Source organism: Populus alba, chromosome 6 (genome assembly GCF_005239225.2).
Source record: "Populus alba chromosome 6, ASM523922v2, whole genome shotgun sequence".
NCBI classification, from domain to species: Eukaryota; Viridiplantae; Streptophyta; class Magnoliopsida; order Malpighiales; family Salicaceae; genus Populus; species Populus alba.
Genome location: NC_133289.1, coordinates 10,677,175 through 10,693,738, shown reverse-complemented (window position 1 = coordinate 10,693,738; position 16,564 = coordinate 10,677,175). Strand labels below are relative to the sequence as shown.

Below are 16,564 nucleotides of genomic sequence, written 5' to 3'. Positions count from 1 at the left end.
AACCAATACTTGCATGATCACTTCAAAGTATTCGGTAAAAATTACAAGAAATATTCCGAAAACATTATATCATCAATATTTCCCCCGAACTCAGCCTTGCATTCTGTCTAAATTTTCAATATTACCCTGTTGTCATCATTTTTTTTTTTATTATTTTTGCAAAATTTAGGCGAAAGTTTCGGAATTTGATGCAATCTATATTCCCCCCCAAGATTATCCTTGCTTGCTTCTTTTTTTTTTTTTTCAATTTTTAGAAGACATGCGAGCTACGCTGAGAGGGTGGGAATGGCGCTGAGAATAGGTAAATATCGGTAAAAAATGTGGCATGAAGCTAATGAAACATTTTTACACCTTTGCATCCCTCCTTTCATCCGTCCTATTAATCCTTGTCTAACTATATCAGTCCTAGCATTATAAAGTTATTCATACAATAAATGAATTACATTCAAACTTGCACTTGACATTAGTGTCCTGTACAATATCCAATTATCTAATTCAATAATCTAATAAAATTGAAATTTTCAATCAATTATTAAATCCAAACAACACATTTCATAATTTAGTTGTTCATAGTGTTTATACCTTGTAACCAATTAGTTGGTTAAATGTTACACTAACTTTATTCATGTAAAAACATGACATGTACACTAAGTATGAGGAATACCTGAAACTAATATATAGGTGCTTGTTATATAACATGTACACTGAAGTATAAGGGATATCTGAAACTAATATATGGGTGCTTGTCATATGACATGTACATTGAATTGGTCTGCATGAGAATTCTATAAGAAAAGATCACTTATATCTATGAAAAAATTCACGAAATAGTTGTGTAAGTGATACTTAGAGATGAGATTACTAAGTTATTTTATTTAACAATATTATACTTTGATCCTGACTATATGTTGTCCTAATTAAGGGTAAAAAACATACATATATTGAATTTAACATAAACTATATAAAGGTATTTGAGTGATCAAGAGATGTTTCATCACGTTAAGTTAATGATGTAAAATGCTCCATGTGTTCTAAAATAGTGTTAATTGTGAAATCCTTGTGCAAGATGCAATGAGATTTGAAAAGAGTTTCAAATTTTATTCAAATAATTAATGACTATAGTGTTGAGAACAAACATGATTTGATAAAACAGATACACTCCATACTATAATATCTAAATCAAAATATTTTTTTTATGAAGGGATAATAATTACACTTTGAAATTACTTACTAAAAAATTCAGTCAAACCAATTATCACTTTTTCTAAAATTTAGGGGATCATAACGTTGATACACTTGATCTTCAAATGTGGATCAATTAATTATTGAATTGATAATAAATTAAATTATTTAATCCTAGTTTGTTTAGGATTAAAATTTATATTTGGGTCAACTTATTATGTATTTAATGGATCAAACACATTAACAATCATTGGTTAGGAACTAAACTATGATAATTAATGAAATATGGATTGATTGTAAATATATTTTAGAAATTAAGGATTAAAATGTAATTTATATGAAAAAATTACTATTTTATATCTAAAAATGGAATAAATTTATAAAAAATTATGATTCCATTTCCTTTTGCCTCAATTTCCGCCACTTTGCCACCATACAAACCTAAGATGTTGGAAATGAGGATGTGTTGTTGGAGAAATTAAGATATAATTTGAAGTGGTTGCATAAAGATTGAGGGCTTATCTGTATCTCGATTAATTTCACGAGTTTTAAAATTAACGATCATGTAAATCTCCAGTAGCTATGAGGTTTATGAGACTCGAACTGATAATCTCTAAAACTTAATTAATTAAGTTATACCTCTCAATATTTTGTTTTGTTTTGCATATTTTAAATTGCTAGCCAGAGCTTATTTATAAGACTTAAGTAATTGAAAGTCAAGACCTCATTACCATCAATTAGGGGTGATCAAAAAAATCGAAAAACCGAGTAAACCGATAAAACCGACAAAAAATTAACCGAAAAAACCGAACCGAATAATAAAACCGAGTGAACCGAATAGATTATATAGAAAAAACCCCGGTTCGGTTCGGTTTTCGGTTCTGCAGTGCAAAAACCGAGTTAACCGGACCGAACCGGACCGGTTAAGAAAAAATGTCCGCTCCGTAACCCCTCATATAAATAGAAAAATATGTTGCACGCCGCGCCCCTCTCTTCTCTCCGCTAACTCGCTAAGTCGCTAAACCTAACCTAAACAGTAAACTTTCAATTTTCAATCCTCTGAGCTCTCGCCTCCCAGCCTCTCACTCACTACTCACAGTCCCCTGTCCCCCTCGCCCCCTCGCCTGTCCTCTCGTCCCCGGTTGCCATAACTACCTTAATACCCTAGTAGCCGAGGCTAAGGTCATAGGAGTCTCCGTAGACTACCGAAGAGCACCTGAGCATCCTCTTCCTGCAGCATACGATGATTCATGGACAGCCCTCAAATGGGTTGCATCTCATGTTAATGGAGACGGGCCCGAGGAGTGGCTAAACTCTCATGCTGATTTTAGCAAGGTGTTTTTTTACGGCAGAGATTTTGCAGAGGTTTGTACAAGTCTTTCCAGAATGCTTCCACATATTTCCAGCCTTGCATCGTTATTTCTCAATCAATCCTTTTGATTACTTTCTTTTTAGGGCTGGACGTACATCGGAAGATGCTGCAAGGGTTGCTTTAAAATCACCATGGTGGACTTTAGGCTGTGCATAACAGGTATTGACCCTTCTTTAATCTGAACTCGTTGTCTTTTAGATCTAACTTTTCCTTCTTATTTTCCCCCTTTTCTTGATTTCGGTTAATCCTGATCAGGAAGCGGCAGGCAGTGCACAATGGGAGGATGAACAAATTGAATACATTAAGGAAAAGGGGAGTGAAGAGGGTAGGCAAGAGGATTTGAAGAAGGGAAAGGCAGCAGCACAGGTACCACTTTAGCCGGTAAGCAAGAACCAAATTTTGATTAGAAACTCTCATCGAATACATGTGGGCTGGTTTTGATGCTCATATTGATTTGGTCTGCAGAATGCATTGGACGAGGCTGCTTTCTCTTGTTGGATTTAGCTTCTATTCAAGGAACCTGGCATGGTGTTTTGGAGCTCGTCGCTGAAATCAGAGGGTATATTTGTCAACAAGGTGAACTAAGCTTGGCTTGCATTCTAGTTCTGAACCTAGTTCTAGATAATTTTGGATGTTTGTAGCTGATCAAACTCTAGCTTTTCTCTCTTCATGTTTATTAATGTCATGTTCTGTGCTGCAGACATCCTTACCTGTCCTCATTTCTTGTTGTTACAAGAATGTTGAATATTCTTTTCTTGGCCAACCAGCTCATTTAACCTTTTTCCCTGTTTGATTTATATATTCCATCTTTTAATGTCTATATGGATGAACCTGGAACTTCATTAGGTTCTTAACGAAGGAGATTGCTTCTTATGTCATACTGAAATTAGAACTACATAACAATACTTTATAATTGTTTTGTGCCATTTAATTTATGATTGATATGGTTGGTCAATCTTTATGTTGGCCAGTGAATGATTATGTTGTACTTATACTTTAAGTTGGAATGGTGCAAGCATTTCCACTTGATTGCAGCATAATTTTCTAACAATTGCAGCATAATTTTCTGAGATGCAATTGTGTTCTGCATGAATAAAGTTAGTAAAGATTCAAGGGAATTGAAGTGGATTTTAAAATTCTTAGCAAATTTAGGAAATCGAATTAGTGTTTTGAGTTTCATAGGCAAGTCCCGAATCAAATTTTGTTTGATAGTTTGTATTATTTGAGAAGATATGTGCACTGACCTCTTGGAAGCAAATATGTGAGGATAACATTTAATTAAGAAGAGCTGTGATACATGGATTTATATAAAAGGAAGGGATGGTTGTGCTGTGTGGAGATAACTTTATATTTTTGGTACTTGAATGGTGTGATGATTTTTATTGACTCTGATGAAATTTTTATTTAACAAATTCATTGACTCTGATAGGTTGATTTTTATTTTCTGGTGAAATTTTTATAATAGATATTTTCAATTCGACCTGTCTTTTTGGGCGAAGCATACAACAAAAAGACTGAAAGTGCAGCGGAAAGGTTTACTCAGCGTCATTTATATATTTTATTATTTATTAATTAACACATTTTTATTCTAACATGTTTAATATTTTATTTTATAGAATCTGGTGGAAAGTTGCATTTAGCAACGGATGATAATTAGTTCACAAATTGTGAATTTGTGATGCATGTATTGAAAACGTATGGTATAAATATATATGTTTTTTAATTTTTATATCTTCTGATTTAATTTATCATGTTATAATTCTAGATTATGAATTTCAGGAATCAAAGTGCAATGCTCTTGAAGTGCTTTTTTATTGAGATGATGTGCACATGAAGATTTATTTTTGTGGCTTGGAGTGTTTTATGATAATGTTATTTGTTGTTTTTTTTTTTAAGCCCTTTGAAGGCAATGGTTTGTATTTTGTAATTTGGATTTTAACTTATTGGTGTGTGATTGTGAGTGTGTGTTATTTATTTAAACTTTTCGGAAGTAGAAAAATATTAATAAGTTAAAAATATATTGAACACAAGATTGACACTAATAATTTCATATAAATGAATATTTAATGGCCAAAAAAATTAATAAACATAAGATTGATAATAATAATTTAATACAATTGAATATTTAAGGGTAAAAAAATTAAATATATTTGGAATCTTCAAAGAAAATGAGATAATAGCAAATTTAATTGGAAGCCCACCAGAAATCTGTTAGAAGCCCATTAAAAAGCCCATTAAAGGTCCAAAAAAAGCCCAAAAAATGCATATAGGTTTTTCCGGTTTTTTGGCTAAAAAACCGGACCGGAACCGAACCGGAACCGGCCGGTTTGGGCCGGGTCCGGTTCGGTTTCGGGTGTTTTTTTTTTCTTTTTTTTTTTTCGGTTTGGTTGCTTTTTTTTAAGAAAAACCGAACCGAACCGGAAATGATCACCCCTACCATCAATCATAAGGATTACCATCAATGATAAGGATGATTTTGCTAGCTGGACAGAAAGGGATTGCGATTTGAGGGTCGGGATCTTATAAAGTTAAAGTAGCATATAAAGTGTTTGTAGATATGCTATAATTACTGGATTACTATTTTTTGTACAGTGATATTTTTATTATTTTGTTTTTAATTATTAAATAGAATGTAATGATAATCTTATAAATAATTAAAATATTTTATTGATTTTTCTAGTGTTTATATATTATAAATAAATAAATTTCAGTATATTTTATATAATTTTTAAAAAAATAACACTACCAGTAATAGTAATGAAAAGAAAATAGCAAATAACAAAGAAAGATTAAAAAAAGAAAAAAAAAAAAAAGATGAAGCAGCGTTTAGTCACCACTTCCATTTGCATCGCGTGAAAACGATGCCCTCCCTCCCCCTCTTTCTTAAACGAAAAAAATATCTGAAACCCTAAAATCAAACCCAAAATTGCCACTATTTTCCAATCGAAATGACCGATCAGTCGTCTCGTCTGAGCATCACCAACCTCCGGACAGCTTCACAGCTAATCAAACAGACAGTCTCAATCTTCTCATCCAATCTCTTCACCTTAATTTTCTTGTCTTTATTGCTCTTCTCTTTCCGTACATTCATCGAAAATGGGACCCACGTCCTCACTTCTTTCATCGACCGCGACCCTTCTCTCAAATCCCTCCTTTCCCGTCTCGACCTTGCCGGCCAACCCCACCCCTCACACCCCCACCACCGCATTCACACTCGCCTCCCTCGCCGTCGCCGCCCATTCCTGCACCTCACCCGTGTTGGTACCCTAGATGATGATTTCTTTTCTGCTGATGACGAAGCTGATTCCTCCCACTTCCCAAAGTTCCCTCCCAATGGCAGTTTCGTGATTCTCCACAACTTCGACCCCAAATTTGGATTCTCCGATCCCGTCATCGATAATGGGATTAAATTCCCCGAAATTGTCAGGTCTGGCATTCAGTTCAAGGCTGCGGAAGAAAATCATTCATTTCTTGATAGTACAAACAACAATAACGAGATTGAAAGCAGCCACGAGGATTTTAATAATAATGAGAGTGGAAAAGAAGGGGAGGATAAGATTTTGGATTTGCAATTTTTAGTGAAGGGATTGGAATTGGGGAGACGCGACACAGCTGCCTTGTTTTTTCTTGTAAGTTTTCTATCTGCTGCTTATGGTTGGGTTATTTTGGGATTTACAGCAATATATTCGTGGATTTTGGGGGTTGTCTTTATTGTTGTTGTTAATGATTTGTTAGGAAGGTATGGTTCCTTTATTGGTGTTGTTTGGAATGGGTCTAGATTGGGGAGTAAGAGATTAGCTGGGTTTATTTTGATGAGGTGGGCGGTGAGGGATGCTTTGACTCAGTTGGTGGGTTTGTGGTTTTTTGGTGAAATTGAAGATCAGTATTCGTTTTTTAAGCTTTTCGTGAGGTTGAAATTGATGCCCTTTTCTGTTATGTTTCCATGGATTAATGGGTTTGACAAAGAGATTTCGGGGTTTTTTGTTACTTGGATGTTGGTGGATGTGGTTGTGGGGTTTATTTTCGCTGTGGATGCTTGGGTTACTGTTGTGGATACAAGGAGGACCGGGAGAGAGATTTTGAAAGAAGGTTGTTATTTGATATCCACTATGTTTCATCAGGCAGTACAGATTAAATGTTATGAAGAAATACTTTGTGGGTCAGCTGCAAGATGGGTTTTTGCCCGGGTTTTTGGAAAGTTTTTCGCCATTCTCTTGCAGTCAGCTTTTGAGGTTTACTTTATGGTGGCTTGGCTGATTTTTTACTTTGTGGCGAGGTGTAAAGAAGCTGATTCTGATGGAAGGAGGTTTGGGAGGAGAGAATTGGAGGTGTTGATTGATGGCCTAAGATGATATGCAGTGGTGATGAAACTGCTGCTCTTCCACTTGCAGGCTGCTTCAACTACAATGCTGAAATAGCGGGTGTGGTAATCTGTCAGTGCGCTATGTGTGTGCCTGTTTCTTGAATTCCTAGTGAGTCAGCACTGCCACTGGTTGCTGTAGCCATCAACAATGTTGTATGTATTTTTATCATGAGGCAATATACTGCTTGTGTATAAATCCACGAGTGCGTCATGTGTATATTTGTTGCAACCATTTTTCTAAATGCCTATCAATTCTGTTGCTGCTGTTGATCATGAAATGAATGAAGGTATTTATTTACATCATCCTGAGTATTTTTTATACTACTTAACTTCTAAGCAAGGACAGTGGAGTTCAGTTTTGTCGTGCATTTCATGACTCTTTCTTGATGCACCTTACTGCTTCTTAGAAGAAACAATCTTGGCCATTTTATTTTGGAATAAATTAAGTATCTGAATCAGAAACAAGTTGAAAGAAACTTTATCACTTACTATAAGGCCCTGTTTAGCAATACGGAAAAGGCTTTATGTGTTGCTGTCTCATACTCTAGTTAACTTTTTGGTAGACCTAAAAACAACATTAGGTATTTGTTGTTATCTCTGGTAGTGTTTGGATGCTGTCCCATTTAACTGCTGTCCTTGGACACAATCTAAACTCCACCCTTAAGTCTACATATTCCTATGTTGCTGAGCTAATACGAAGAGTTCCTTCAAGGAAAATAGATTGCATCTAAAATATTTAAAATTTATCATGACATTTGTCATAAAGCTACGGTGAAATTACTTTGTTTCATATTTGTTTTCATTCTGCTTTCTATATTGTTTCTCTGTATACTTCTAGTGTTCATACATGTGTTAGACAAGGTGCTTGTATTTACTTGATTTGATTTATCTTAGATTCTCAATTCTAAGAATTATTTTGCATAGATGCTACCAATTCAAGTGTGTTTAGAAGTCAAAAAGGATACTTGATTACCCATGCTGGGGTAAGAGAACTGATGGAGATATTCTCTTAGTTTCCTTGTTTACTTTGTCACTTCTATACAAATGGAATCATTAGTTTTATGGACAGTGATTCTGGTTTGAGAAAGTCTGATGTAGTTGCCTTGCAATTTTAGATATATGAGATTTTAGATGAAGTTACTGTTTTCAGTTCTTCAGCTGCTTTCTCTGTTTTTAGTGGTGTATCTAGAGACATGGTATATATCAGGGACAAATCCAGGGGCACCCCCTAAATTCATCCTTGGTTAATACATGTGTATGAATACGTAATATTACATGTTCAGTTTGGTTCTAGATTTTATATTTAGTAATTATTTTTGAAGAGATGCTTATATTTCGGGAGTGTTTAAGCTGAGAAGTGTAGTGATGGATTCTTAGATTACCTATTTACTTTATGACATATTTTAACAATGGTGAGGATATTAGAATGTGGACAGTGCTCTAGATTTGAGAAAGGCTGGTGTAGGGGGTGTAAAGCTTCTGAGGCATTCATCTTCTGGTGAGAAAAAAAAAAAAAAACTCTTGGGGTTAGTGCCAGTATAGACTCTCATTTCAACTTCTAGATTATGAACTTCATTCTCACCCTTTTTCTCTGTGATTTACGAGTTTAGTTTTGCATTGAATGTGGGACTTTTCTTCGATGAATCTTGCTTTGTATTGGGACCAGCAATCTTGGTTGTGTCACCCATGCAGTGGATTAATTATCTGAATGAGAAACAAATTACTTCAGTTATGCAGCAAGGCCTTGCTCGGTCACTGCATCAATCCCTTGTTCATTGTTTTGGTTTACGTTCAAGAAAAAGAGAGTTTTACTATTTTAAAAGGCCAGCCATTCCTTAGCATTGAGTTCTTTGTCATTTTCAACTATACACGTGTCAATCATTTTTCCAGGTTTATTGTTCGCGCCAACTTTCTTGGAATTAGAAAAACTCGATCTCATCGAGTATTGTCATAACTTAATATTTAGATTCACTAATTTTTTTTATAAAAATATATTTTTTTATTTATTTATTATTATTTAAAAATCCAAAAAATTCAAAAAAATATTTCACGTCACAAATAAATAAATAGATAAGCTTTTTGAGTTACAAGTATGACAAAACATCATATTAACATTTAGATTAAGATATTTTTGACATATTAGGTTGAAGGAGGGCTTATTTGAAGCAAAGTTTAAAGTTGAAATCCAACTTAACCAAAATTGAAAGAATTAATTAAGTTTAAAGGTTTAATTAAATTTTTAATGAGTTTAATTAACTTAATTAAGGATTTATTTGAAGAAAAAATTAAGTTTGAAAGCTAATTTGGTCAAAATTGAAAGAATTAATTATGTTCAAGGATTAATTAAACATCTAATGAGTTTTGTTTATTCCATTAAGGACTCAATTGAAAAACAATTAAGTTTGAATGTCTAATTTAGATTAATTCAAAAAAATTGAAAGGCTAGGGAGACAATTGAACTTTTAAAAAGCCTAAATTTGTGCAATTAAGGTATTAATTGAAACAAATTTGATGTTTTGAAGGTTAATTAAAGGCCAAATTGAAGAATCCTAAAATCAAAGACCAAGATGAAAAATGCGCAAGAATTTAGGATTAAAAGTGATCAAATCAGAGAGTCAATTTGAGACAAATTAAAAGTTTGATGATTAACAAGTGTCAAATTACATAATCTAGAAACTAAGAACTAATTTGTAATAGACATGATAATTAAAAGATTCCAATTAATGTTTCTAAGGATGCAATTACAAGAATTAAGAATTTTTCAGGCTAATTAAAAATGCATACATTGAAATTAAAAATTCAGGAACTAAATTGAAAAATCTCAAAACCCTAAATTGAAAACTCTAATTTTTAGGGTTTAGCATAAACGATATGTCACTCAGACTTTAAAGAAGAGAATGAGTGACACGTCGTTCGATCATTATTATTCTTCTTCATCAACCAAGATGGCTAATAGTGAGGTCACCTTTAGACGAATGAATCAGGCTAATTAAGAATGCATACATTGAAATTAAAAATTTAGGGACTAGATTGAAAAATCTCAAAACCTTAAATTGAAAACCCTAATTTGTAGGGTTTAACATAAATGACATGTCACTCAGACTTTAAAGAAGAGAATGAGTGACACATCATTTGATCATTATTCTTCTTCTTCATCAACCAAGATGGCTAATAGTGAGATCACCTTTAGACAAATGAATGTGACATCTCTAATCATCTCAAGAGCTCTAATAAGAACTAATAGATTGAGATACACTTCATTTACAAAGAACAAACATTCTTATAAAATGTTTACACCTTATTTGGCCCAAAGAACTTAGCAACATCTTGTCTCTAGTTAGTCTCCCCTGCATTGACAGATGCAAGCTGATTGGGAACTAATCTTCTAATACATTAATGTAGAGCTACAAATCTTCAAATCAAGTGTAGTTTGATTCCAATGATATATGTACACCCCATCTACATGATTCAAGTCTATAAATGGTGCATTGACATCCCAAACTTCATAATAATTCCTCTAAAGTGCCTACCTAGTCAACTTTGACTAAAGAAGAGAATCACTCATAAATGAGCTAACTTCAAGGTTGCTTTCTCTTGTGAGGATTCAACACACAAAGTGACAAAATAAATCAGACCACAACTTTAAGGGAAAGGTTATAGAAGAAAGAGAGAAAAAGAATATTTCATAACTTTCCTTTTGCAAAACCATCATGGTTTTGTAACCTCCTGGTTTTCCTTTCCTTATAAATGAAAGTGTTTCTGAAAAGGAAAGAGAGGTCCAAAAGAGAAACCATAGAGACAATCAAGAGAGAAATTATTGAGTGGATTGAGAGAAAAAACCAAAAAAACAGTGTGCAAAGTTTGGATGAGAAAAGATAAAAGAAAAGGGGCATACAAACCAGGGATTTGGAGCTAAGAAAAAGAGGAAAGAGACAATAAAACTTGGAAACAGAAAGCTACATTGCTGAAGAAGGTATATCCTAAACTTTAATAAGAAAGAGTAGCCTAATGGGCACACCCCTCTTTTAATCTTTATTAAGTTCATTTTTTTATTGTTTGTTCTTCATATTGTTGGTTTTAGTTTATTAATCATATCATTATGTGACTCCTAGATCAATTAAGTAACTCTTTGTCTAAACATATTATATATGTCTCACCTAACTACCTTTAATCTTATATATATATGATCATAAGTAATTCATCCAAATATAAGTTAGTTAAGTAGGAAAAACTTGGTGTGGCCCGGCTAACCTAGCAGGTTGACCCAGCAAGACCCGATAAAAAACCCGGTTGCATCCCATATATATTTTTTTTTTTACTAAAACAACGTCGTTTTGATTTAAAAAAAAATTAACTAGGGCGACCCGGTCAAAACCCGGAACCCGGATCTTAGGCCAGGCCGAATCTAAAAACTATACATTTTACCCTGGTAAACAGGATTCTATATCAGAAAAAAAAAAAAAAATACCGTACTTCTGAACTGAATTACAATTATGAGCTAGACAATCTTTATGTTACAATTCTTCTTGGTGTGCAGCATATTTTGGCTACGTACATATTAGCATTAGTGTACATAAGTCTCTTGAATCAATCAATGTTTTTGCAAAAGCTCCACGGATTAATTCTTAAAGAGAAAAACAGGACTTTCGATCCAGTGGAGAGCCAGCGCAGCGCACAACATCAAGGAAAATGCTCTCATCGCAAGGAATACAGAGTTTGGAGTCACCAGTGAAATCATATTCATCCTGAGCTTGATCCAGCAAAGCCTTGAAGAGTGGATGCTTGAGCAAGGTAATCTTGATTACAAACCGTTTGTTGTTCTCACCTATATAGACCACCAAATGACCCTTTGGGACATCCCTTGGAATCGATTTCCCTTCATGCATGGAAGGCCACAAACCCCATTGATACGCACAGCAAGGAATGACTCTACTTCCCATCTTTCTCCATCTGTTAAGGGATGCCACAAGAAGGTTCCTCTTTGTGTTCTTCATATTTGATTGTGTATACGCACGGAAGCTACGGAGAAAGGAAAAGAGAGAGAAAGTGTTGCTGAAGTCTATATGAAAGAGAGCAAAGAGGTGGGCGTGGAGGTATGACAGTGAAAGAAAGCCTTAAATAATTGTAGAATCGGAAGAACAAGCCGTTCTTCTTAAGCAGTTAAGTTAGTGTTTCTGAACATATTAAGTTATCATATTTATGAATTGCAATAATTATTTTATCACGTTTAGAAATAATAACATTTAATAAATGAAGCGTTTTAGAAACGTAGTGTATTTTTTCACTAAAACTTTTTAAAATGGTGTTATTCTGTTAAAAGTTTTAATTATTTTGTTGTTTTTTATATAAAAAAAAGTCCTATTTTATCTAGGCTCTCTTTAGTGAGGATGGTGCTTGATCAGTGATCTTTCAAAGTTCTCGAAGTTAAGACCCCACGAGTTGAAAGAGTGGAAAAGATAAGATATGGAGGGATGGGATAAGCTTCTTGGGCAAAGTGCGATCCTGCTTATGTTTGTGATATATACATGTTCTAATGTATATAATAAAATATATACACCTGTTTGCTCTGAATTCTGATCAGAGACAAATAGCTTTTCCAGCTCAGTCATGTACATGTCAAGAGAATTCAATTCAAAATATATTATATATATATAAATGGGGTTTAAATAATTAATTAAGCAAGTTGGCTATTTTAGTTGAGTTTCATAACCAGTTAACCAATGAAATTGATTGTGTTATGTGTTAAAAAATCATCTCAATTCAAAAACTTAGATTGTTAGGTAAAGTTTCAAGATATGATTTATATTATTTTTTAACACATCTCCTCAAGTGAAAGCCCTTTAAACTTGAAATTTGCACAAATTCACATTATCTTGTGCTTAATTTTTAGGAATGATAAGATTTGAACTCATGACCGCTTAGTTCTTAAGGCTATAATACTATATTAAAAAATTATTTTAATCCAAAAACTTAAATTATTAAATAAAATCTCAATAAATAATTTATATTATTATTTAAGTTGGTATATTTAGTTATCTCTGCTGTAATCCACGTTTGGTGTGAGCTAAGCCACCACTAGCCAGCACATAATGATCACCTGTATCTTTGGTGATAGAAACAGCAGCTTTTGCCTATGCAATATTTTCCTTTATCATCTTTTTGGATCAGCCTTGCCATGCCTTAATTATATCAAACAAAGATTTTTAGGGTCCAAGTTGTGTACTCTCCGTACAACAGTGTTGTTGATACGGGATATGTATTTTGGGATCTCTGCAACTTGAATGCATGCAGGAAATGGGCTGTGGCTTATGTACTGCAAAATGGAAGGAAAGAAAATATGACCATAAAAGAAAATAATCTTTCAGATACGTAGTCAAAGATACAAAAAAGAAGGTTAAAAAATCAATTCAACACAATAGTTTAAACCACCGAGGATATTACAGGTAATTTATAGCCAGAGAGGAAGGCTCTGTACATATTTCACGGTGTCAAAACATAGACCTGTATTGATTTTGTATCATGGTTTTTAATGTTCTTCGATTGAAAATACGCCAGGTTCAGCTGTATCTTCCTAGCTGTGAACACTCGCTTCCATCTGGACCAGCCTGTGCATAGCAAGCCATCTAACCATGCGGTGCATATGGTCAATAAATTAGATTGAATTTAGGAATTCTGATTTGATATTACTTTGGGGTCAAGTCCTTTCATTGTTTGTGGGACTCATTTCATGTGGGTGAGGTTCGCGCAGGTGAGCCTAGAGCTAAGGCGATAAGTCCAGAGAGTAGTATATTTCTGCTGTTGTGTGATTCTAGATTAATAACATACCAATCCTCCAAGCAGAATTTTCTTCAGATTTTGACTTGAAAGCAATTTCAAAGATGGTTGTACAAGTCTTTCGTGATCTATATTTTGCTGTTTAGCAAAATCTGAATTGAAAGCAAATGAATTTGGATTTTTTCTGGTACCTGAGGAAAAACAAAACACAATAAGACAGTAGAAAAGAAAGATAGAATTGTTGCAGAAAGGGGTTATCAATACTAGAACCCTAATTTGTAATATATTTTTTAATTTGATTTCTTTTAAGAGATTTACTGTTTTCTAAATATAGGTCAGAAATCAATTTTACAAGGTTGAAAAATCAGACTCCTAAAACAAATAGAAAAGAAAACATAAAATCAAAATTAAACTAAGAATTCAAAAAGAAAAGGAAAAAAAAATAAAATTTACTCGAACAACATCTTCTATAGATATTTATGATTGACCCCATTCACCCACCCACCCATAACTTCCTATAACTCCCTCCCATGCCTCCCAGGAGGAAGCAATGGCCTCAGATTTCTAATCTCTTGCAGTTCTGAGTTGACATTAGCCCAACCGAAGACAATACATTATGCTGTATTTTTCTCAAATTTATTTTTTATTATTATTAACATGGATGTCCTGGTTTGTTTACGTATATTTTTATTAATTTTTTAGATTCTAAAATTAATAATTATATAAACCTTTATAATCCTAAAATTTATAAAACTGTGAATTATAAAAACAACTTCAGTATCTCACCATTTAAATTTGAGATTACTTATTTAACTTGCCAGTGGCCCATTTAGACTGGAGCCAGTCGACAAAGAATTGAGCAAACAAGATATCCATCCCAGTGAACTGAATCGTGCAAGCTAGCTAGAATTATTGAAGCACAAATATCCTGTGATGGCTATCCAAAGTCATTGTCTTTGTGTATAATGTTTGCCGAAACAGTATATAATTTTTGTAATTTTCAAAAATAAAATAGAGAAAAGTTTGTCAAGATAATTGAATTAGATACAAAATATCATACAGTATAAATTATGAATCACATTTAAATCGTATATCAGAACACGGTGGAAGCTCCCCCATTGAATCATAAAGATGTAAAGCTTAGATTTTTCTACAATGGTTGGTACAATATTGGTCTAGTTGAAGAAGGTTTTAGGATATTTCAGTGGAGAGACAAGCTTTGTTACAAAATCACTTGCCTCCAAAACTCTTAATTCATTTCTAATTTTAGTTATGTCAATAACAAATGATTAATTACAATGACACTTTTCATCATTCACTTTGGAGGAAAATCCTAGTAGAATAACATTGCCACGTTCAAAGTTGATTTTTGTACTAAATTAATGTAACAGCATTCATAAAACATTAAATTTTTTTTTTATCCTCTAATAATAAATTATTTTAGAAATTGTGTTTCATAATTTTTTTAAATTATACATTAATGTCAAGAATTTAATTTTTTTTCTCGTTTTCAACCTCTAACATTAGATATGTTAGAAGTGGGGCTTCGTTGTTTTTTTCGATTTGCTTTCTATGAATTTATTCTGATCTTATAATTCATGTCGCGAGTATAAAAAGTTAAGTCAGGTTAACTCGGGTTATTTTTTTTCTACTTTTTCCTTTTGATTTTCTTTTTTTCCATCATTTAATATTGGGTTAGTCCGGGTTGAATTAGAGATTAGTTTTCTTCTCAATTGTAACCTTCAACATTGAATCTTTGTAAATTTTTTAATATTTTTTATGAAGTTATCTTAATCTTATAAGTCAAATCATAAATTTAACAAGTTAGCCTAGATTGACTTAGTTTTTTTTTTTTTTTTTCATATCCTTCAACATTAGATTAGTTGGAAATTAGGCATAGTTTTAATACTCAATCCAGTGGTCAGCCCGGTCCAAGGCCCGGGTTCAGAGTTTTAATCGGGTCACTTGGTTGGTTGGGTCATTTTTTTTTTTAAAAAAATCAAAACGACGTCGTTTTGGTAAGAAAAAACAAAAAAAAAATCAAAAGTCAATGGGTTTGCTGCCGGGTCAGACCGGGTTTTTCCTTCTTTTTTTCTTAAACCCAGCCCAGATCCACCCCCAGGTCGACCAGCCGGGCCGAGTCAGGTTTCAAAACACTGAAATTAGGGACTTTATAATTGTTTTTAATTTTCTTTATGGTGAGTTATCATGATCTTATGGATTTAGTTTTTATTCTCGATTTCAATCTTTAACATTAGATGTATTATAAATGGATCTTTGAAATTTTTTATGTGCTAGTTGTAAAGTTATTTTAGTTTCATGATATATTTTTTGTTACCGTATTCTTTTTTTTGTTTTAGGAGATACTGATGTAGGTGAAAAATTCATCTTAGAATACGGTATCAAATTCAATTATGAGCTTGCATACTTACAGAAAGGCTTTTAGATATGTGAAAGCACTTGAAGATCGAAGATCTATTCTCAATCCAATCAAGCAAGAGAATTTCAACTAGAATATGAAGTTTCTTAATATAGTCAATTTGAGATATTCAGACCTCTTATTAGGGTTTATGATACTCCGGTCTTAACAAGAGTACTTTATTATGTTAGCATCTGTAAAGTATGTCATAAAAGAGCGTAAAAAGAGTCAATTAATGCAATTCTTGATGGAATTACGCCCGGAGTTTGAATCAGACTGTGCCATCATCAAATAATACTGAATCAAATGTCGACGATAACTTCATTTGGATTCTCTTCACTAGGTCTTTCGTTACTAAATTACACATTTGGACAAGAACCATGTTCTTTCCTTCAAACTATTTACTTAATCTTTCTCTTTTTTTTTTTTTTTTGGTAGATGTTGATTAGGCAGG

General features: G+C 33.2%; 2 protein-coding genes and 1 long non-coding RNA gene across 7 annotated transcripts; 2 read left to right on the top strand and 1 right to left on the bottom strand.

Annotated features, from left to right (window-relative positions):
* Positions 1 to 2,203: 2,203 nt before the first annotated feature.
* Positions 2,204 to 4,544, top strand: LOC118048310 (uncharacterized). 5 transcript variants are annotated; one of them, XR_012170171.1, is made up of 7 exons: positions 2,216 to 2,547; positions 2,638 to 2,713; positions 2,810 to 2,935; positions 3,020 to 3,130; positions 4,020 to 4,087; positions 4,171 to 4,254; positions 4,334 to 4,544. It is a non-coding gene; the product is annotated as an uncharacterized lncRNA (long non-coding RNA). The 5 variants fall into 5 exon arrangements; XR_004687453.2 differs by having other exon boundaries at positions 2,217 to 2,547; positions 4,171 to 4,249; XR_012170172.1 differs by having other exon boundaries at positions 2,204 to 2,547; positions 2,810 to 2,920; positions 3,020 to 4,249.
* Positions 4,545 to 5,360: 816 nt separating this feature from the next.
* On the top strand, positions 5,361 to 7,220 carry LOC118048311 (uncharacterized). Its single transcript, XM_035057917.2, has one exon. It carries the CDS (start codon positions 5,503 to 5,505, stop codon positions 6,904 to 6,906), a length of 1,404 nt encoding a protein of 467 aa, XP_034913808.1. The 5' UTR covers positions 5,361 to 5,502; the 3' UTR covers positions 6,907 to 7,220.
* A 4,170-nt stretch (positions 7,221 to 11,390) lies between these two features.
* Positions 11,391 to 12,069, bottom strand: LOC118048312 (protein SMALL AUXIN UP-REGULATED RNA 12). Its single transcript, XM_035057918.2, has one exon. The coding sequence runs from the start codon at positions 11,909 to 11,911 to the stop codon at positions 11,543 to 11,545; it is 369 nt and encodes a 122-aa protein (XP_034913809.1). The 5' UTR covers positions 11,912 to 12,069; the 3' UTR covers positions 11,391 to 11,542.
* Positions 12,070 to 16,564: the final 4,495 nt, after the last annotated feature.

What these genes read in the sequence shown, in the direction of transcription:
- LOC118048311 (XM_035057917.2), top strand. Translation starts at nt 5,503, where the DNA reads ATGACCGATCAGTCGTCTCGTCTGAGCATCACCAACCTCCGGACAGCT.
- LOC118048312 (XM_035057918.2), bottom strand. Translation starts at nt 11,911, where the DNA reads ATGAAGAACACAAAGAGGAACCTTCTTGTGGCATCCCTTAACAGATGG.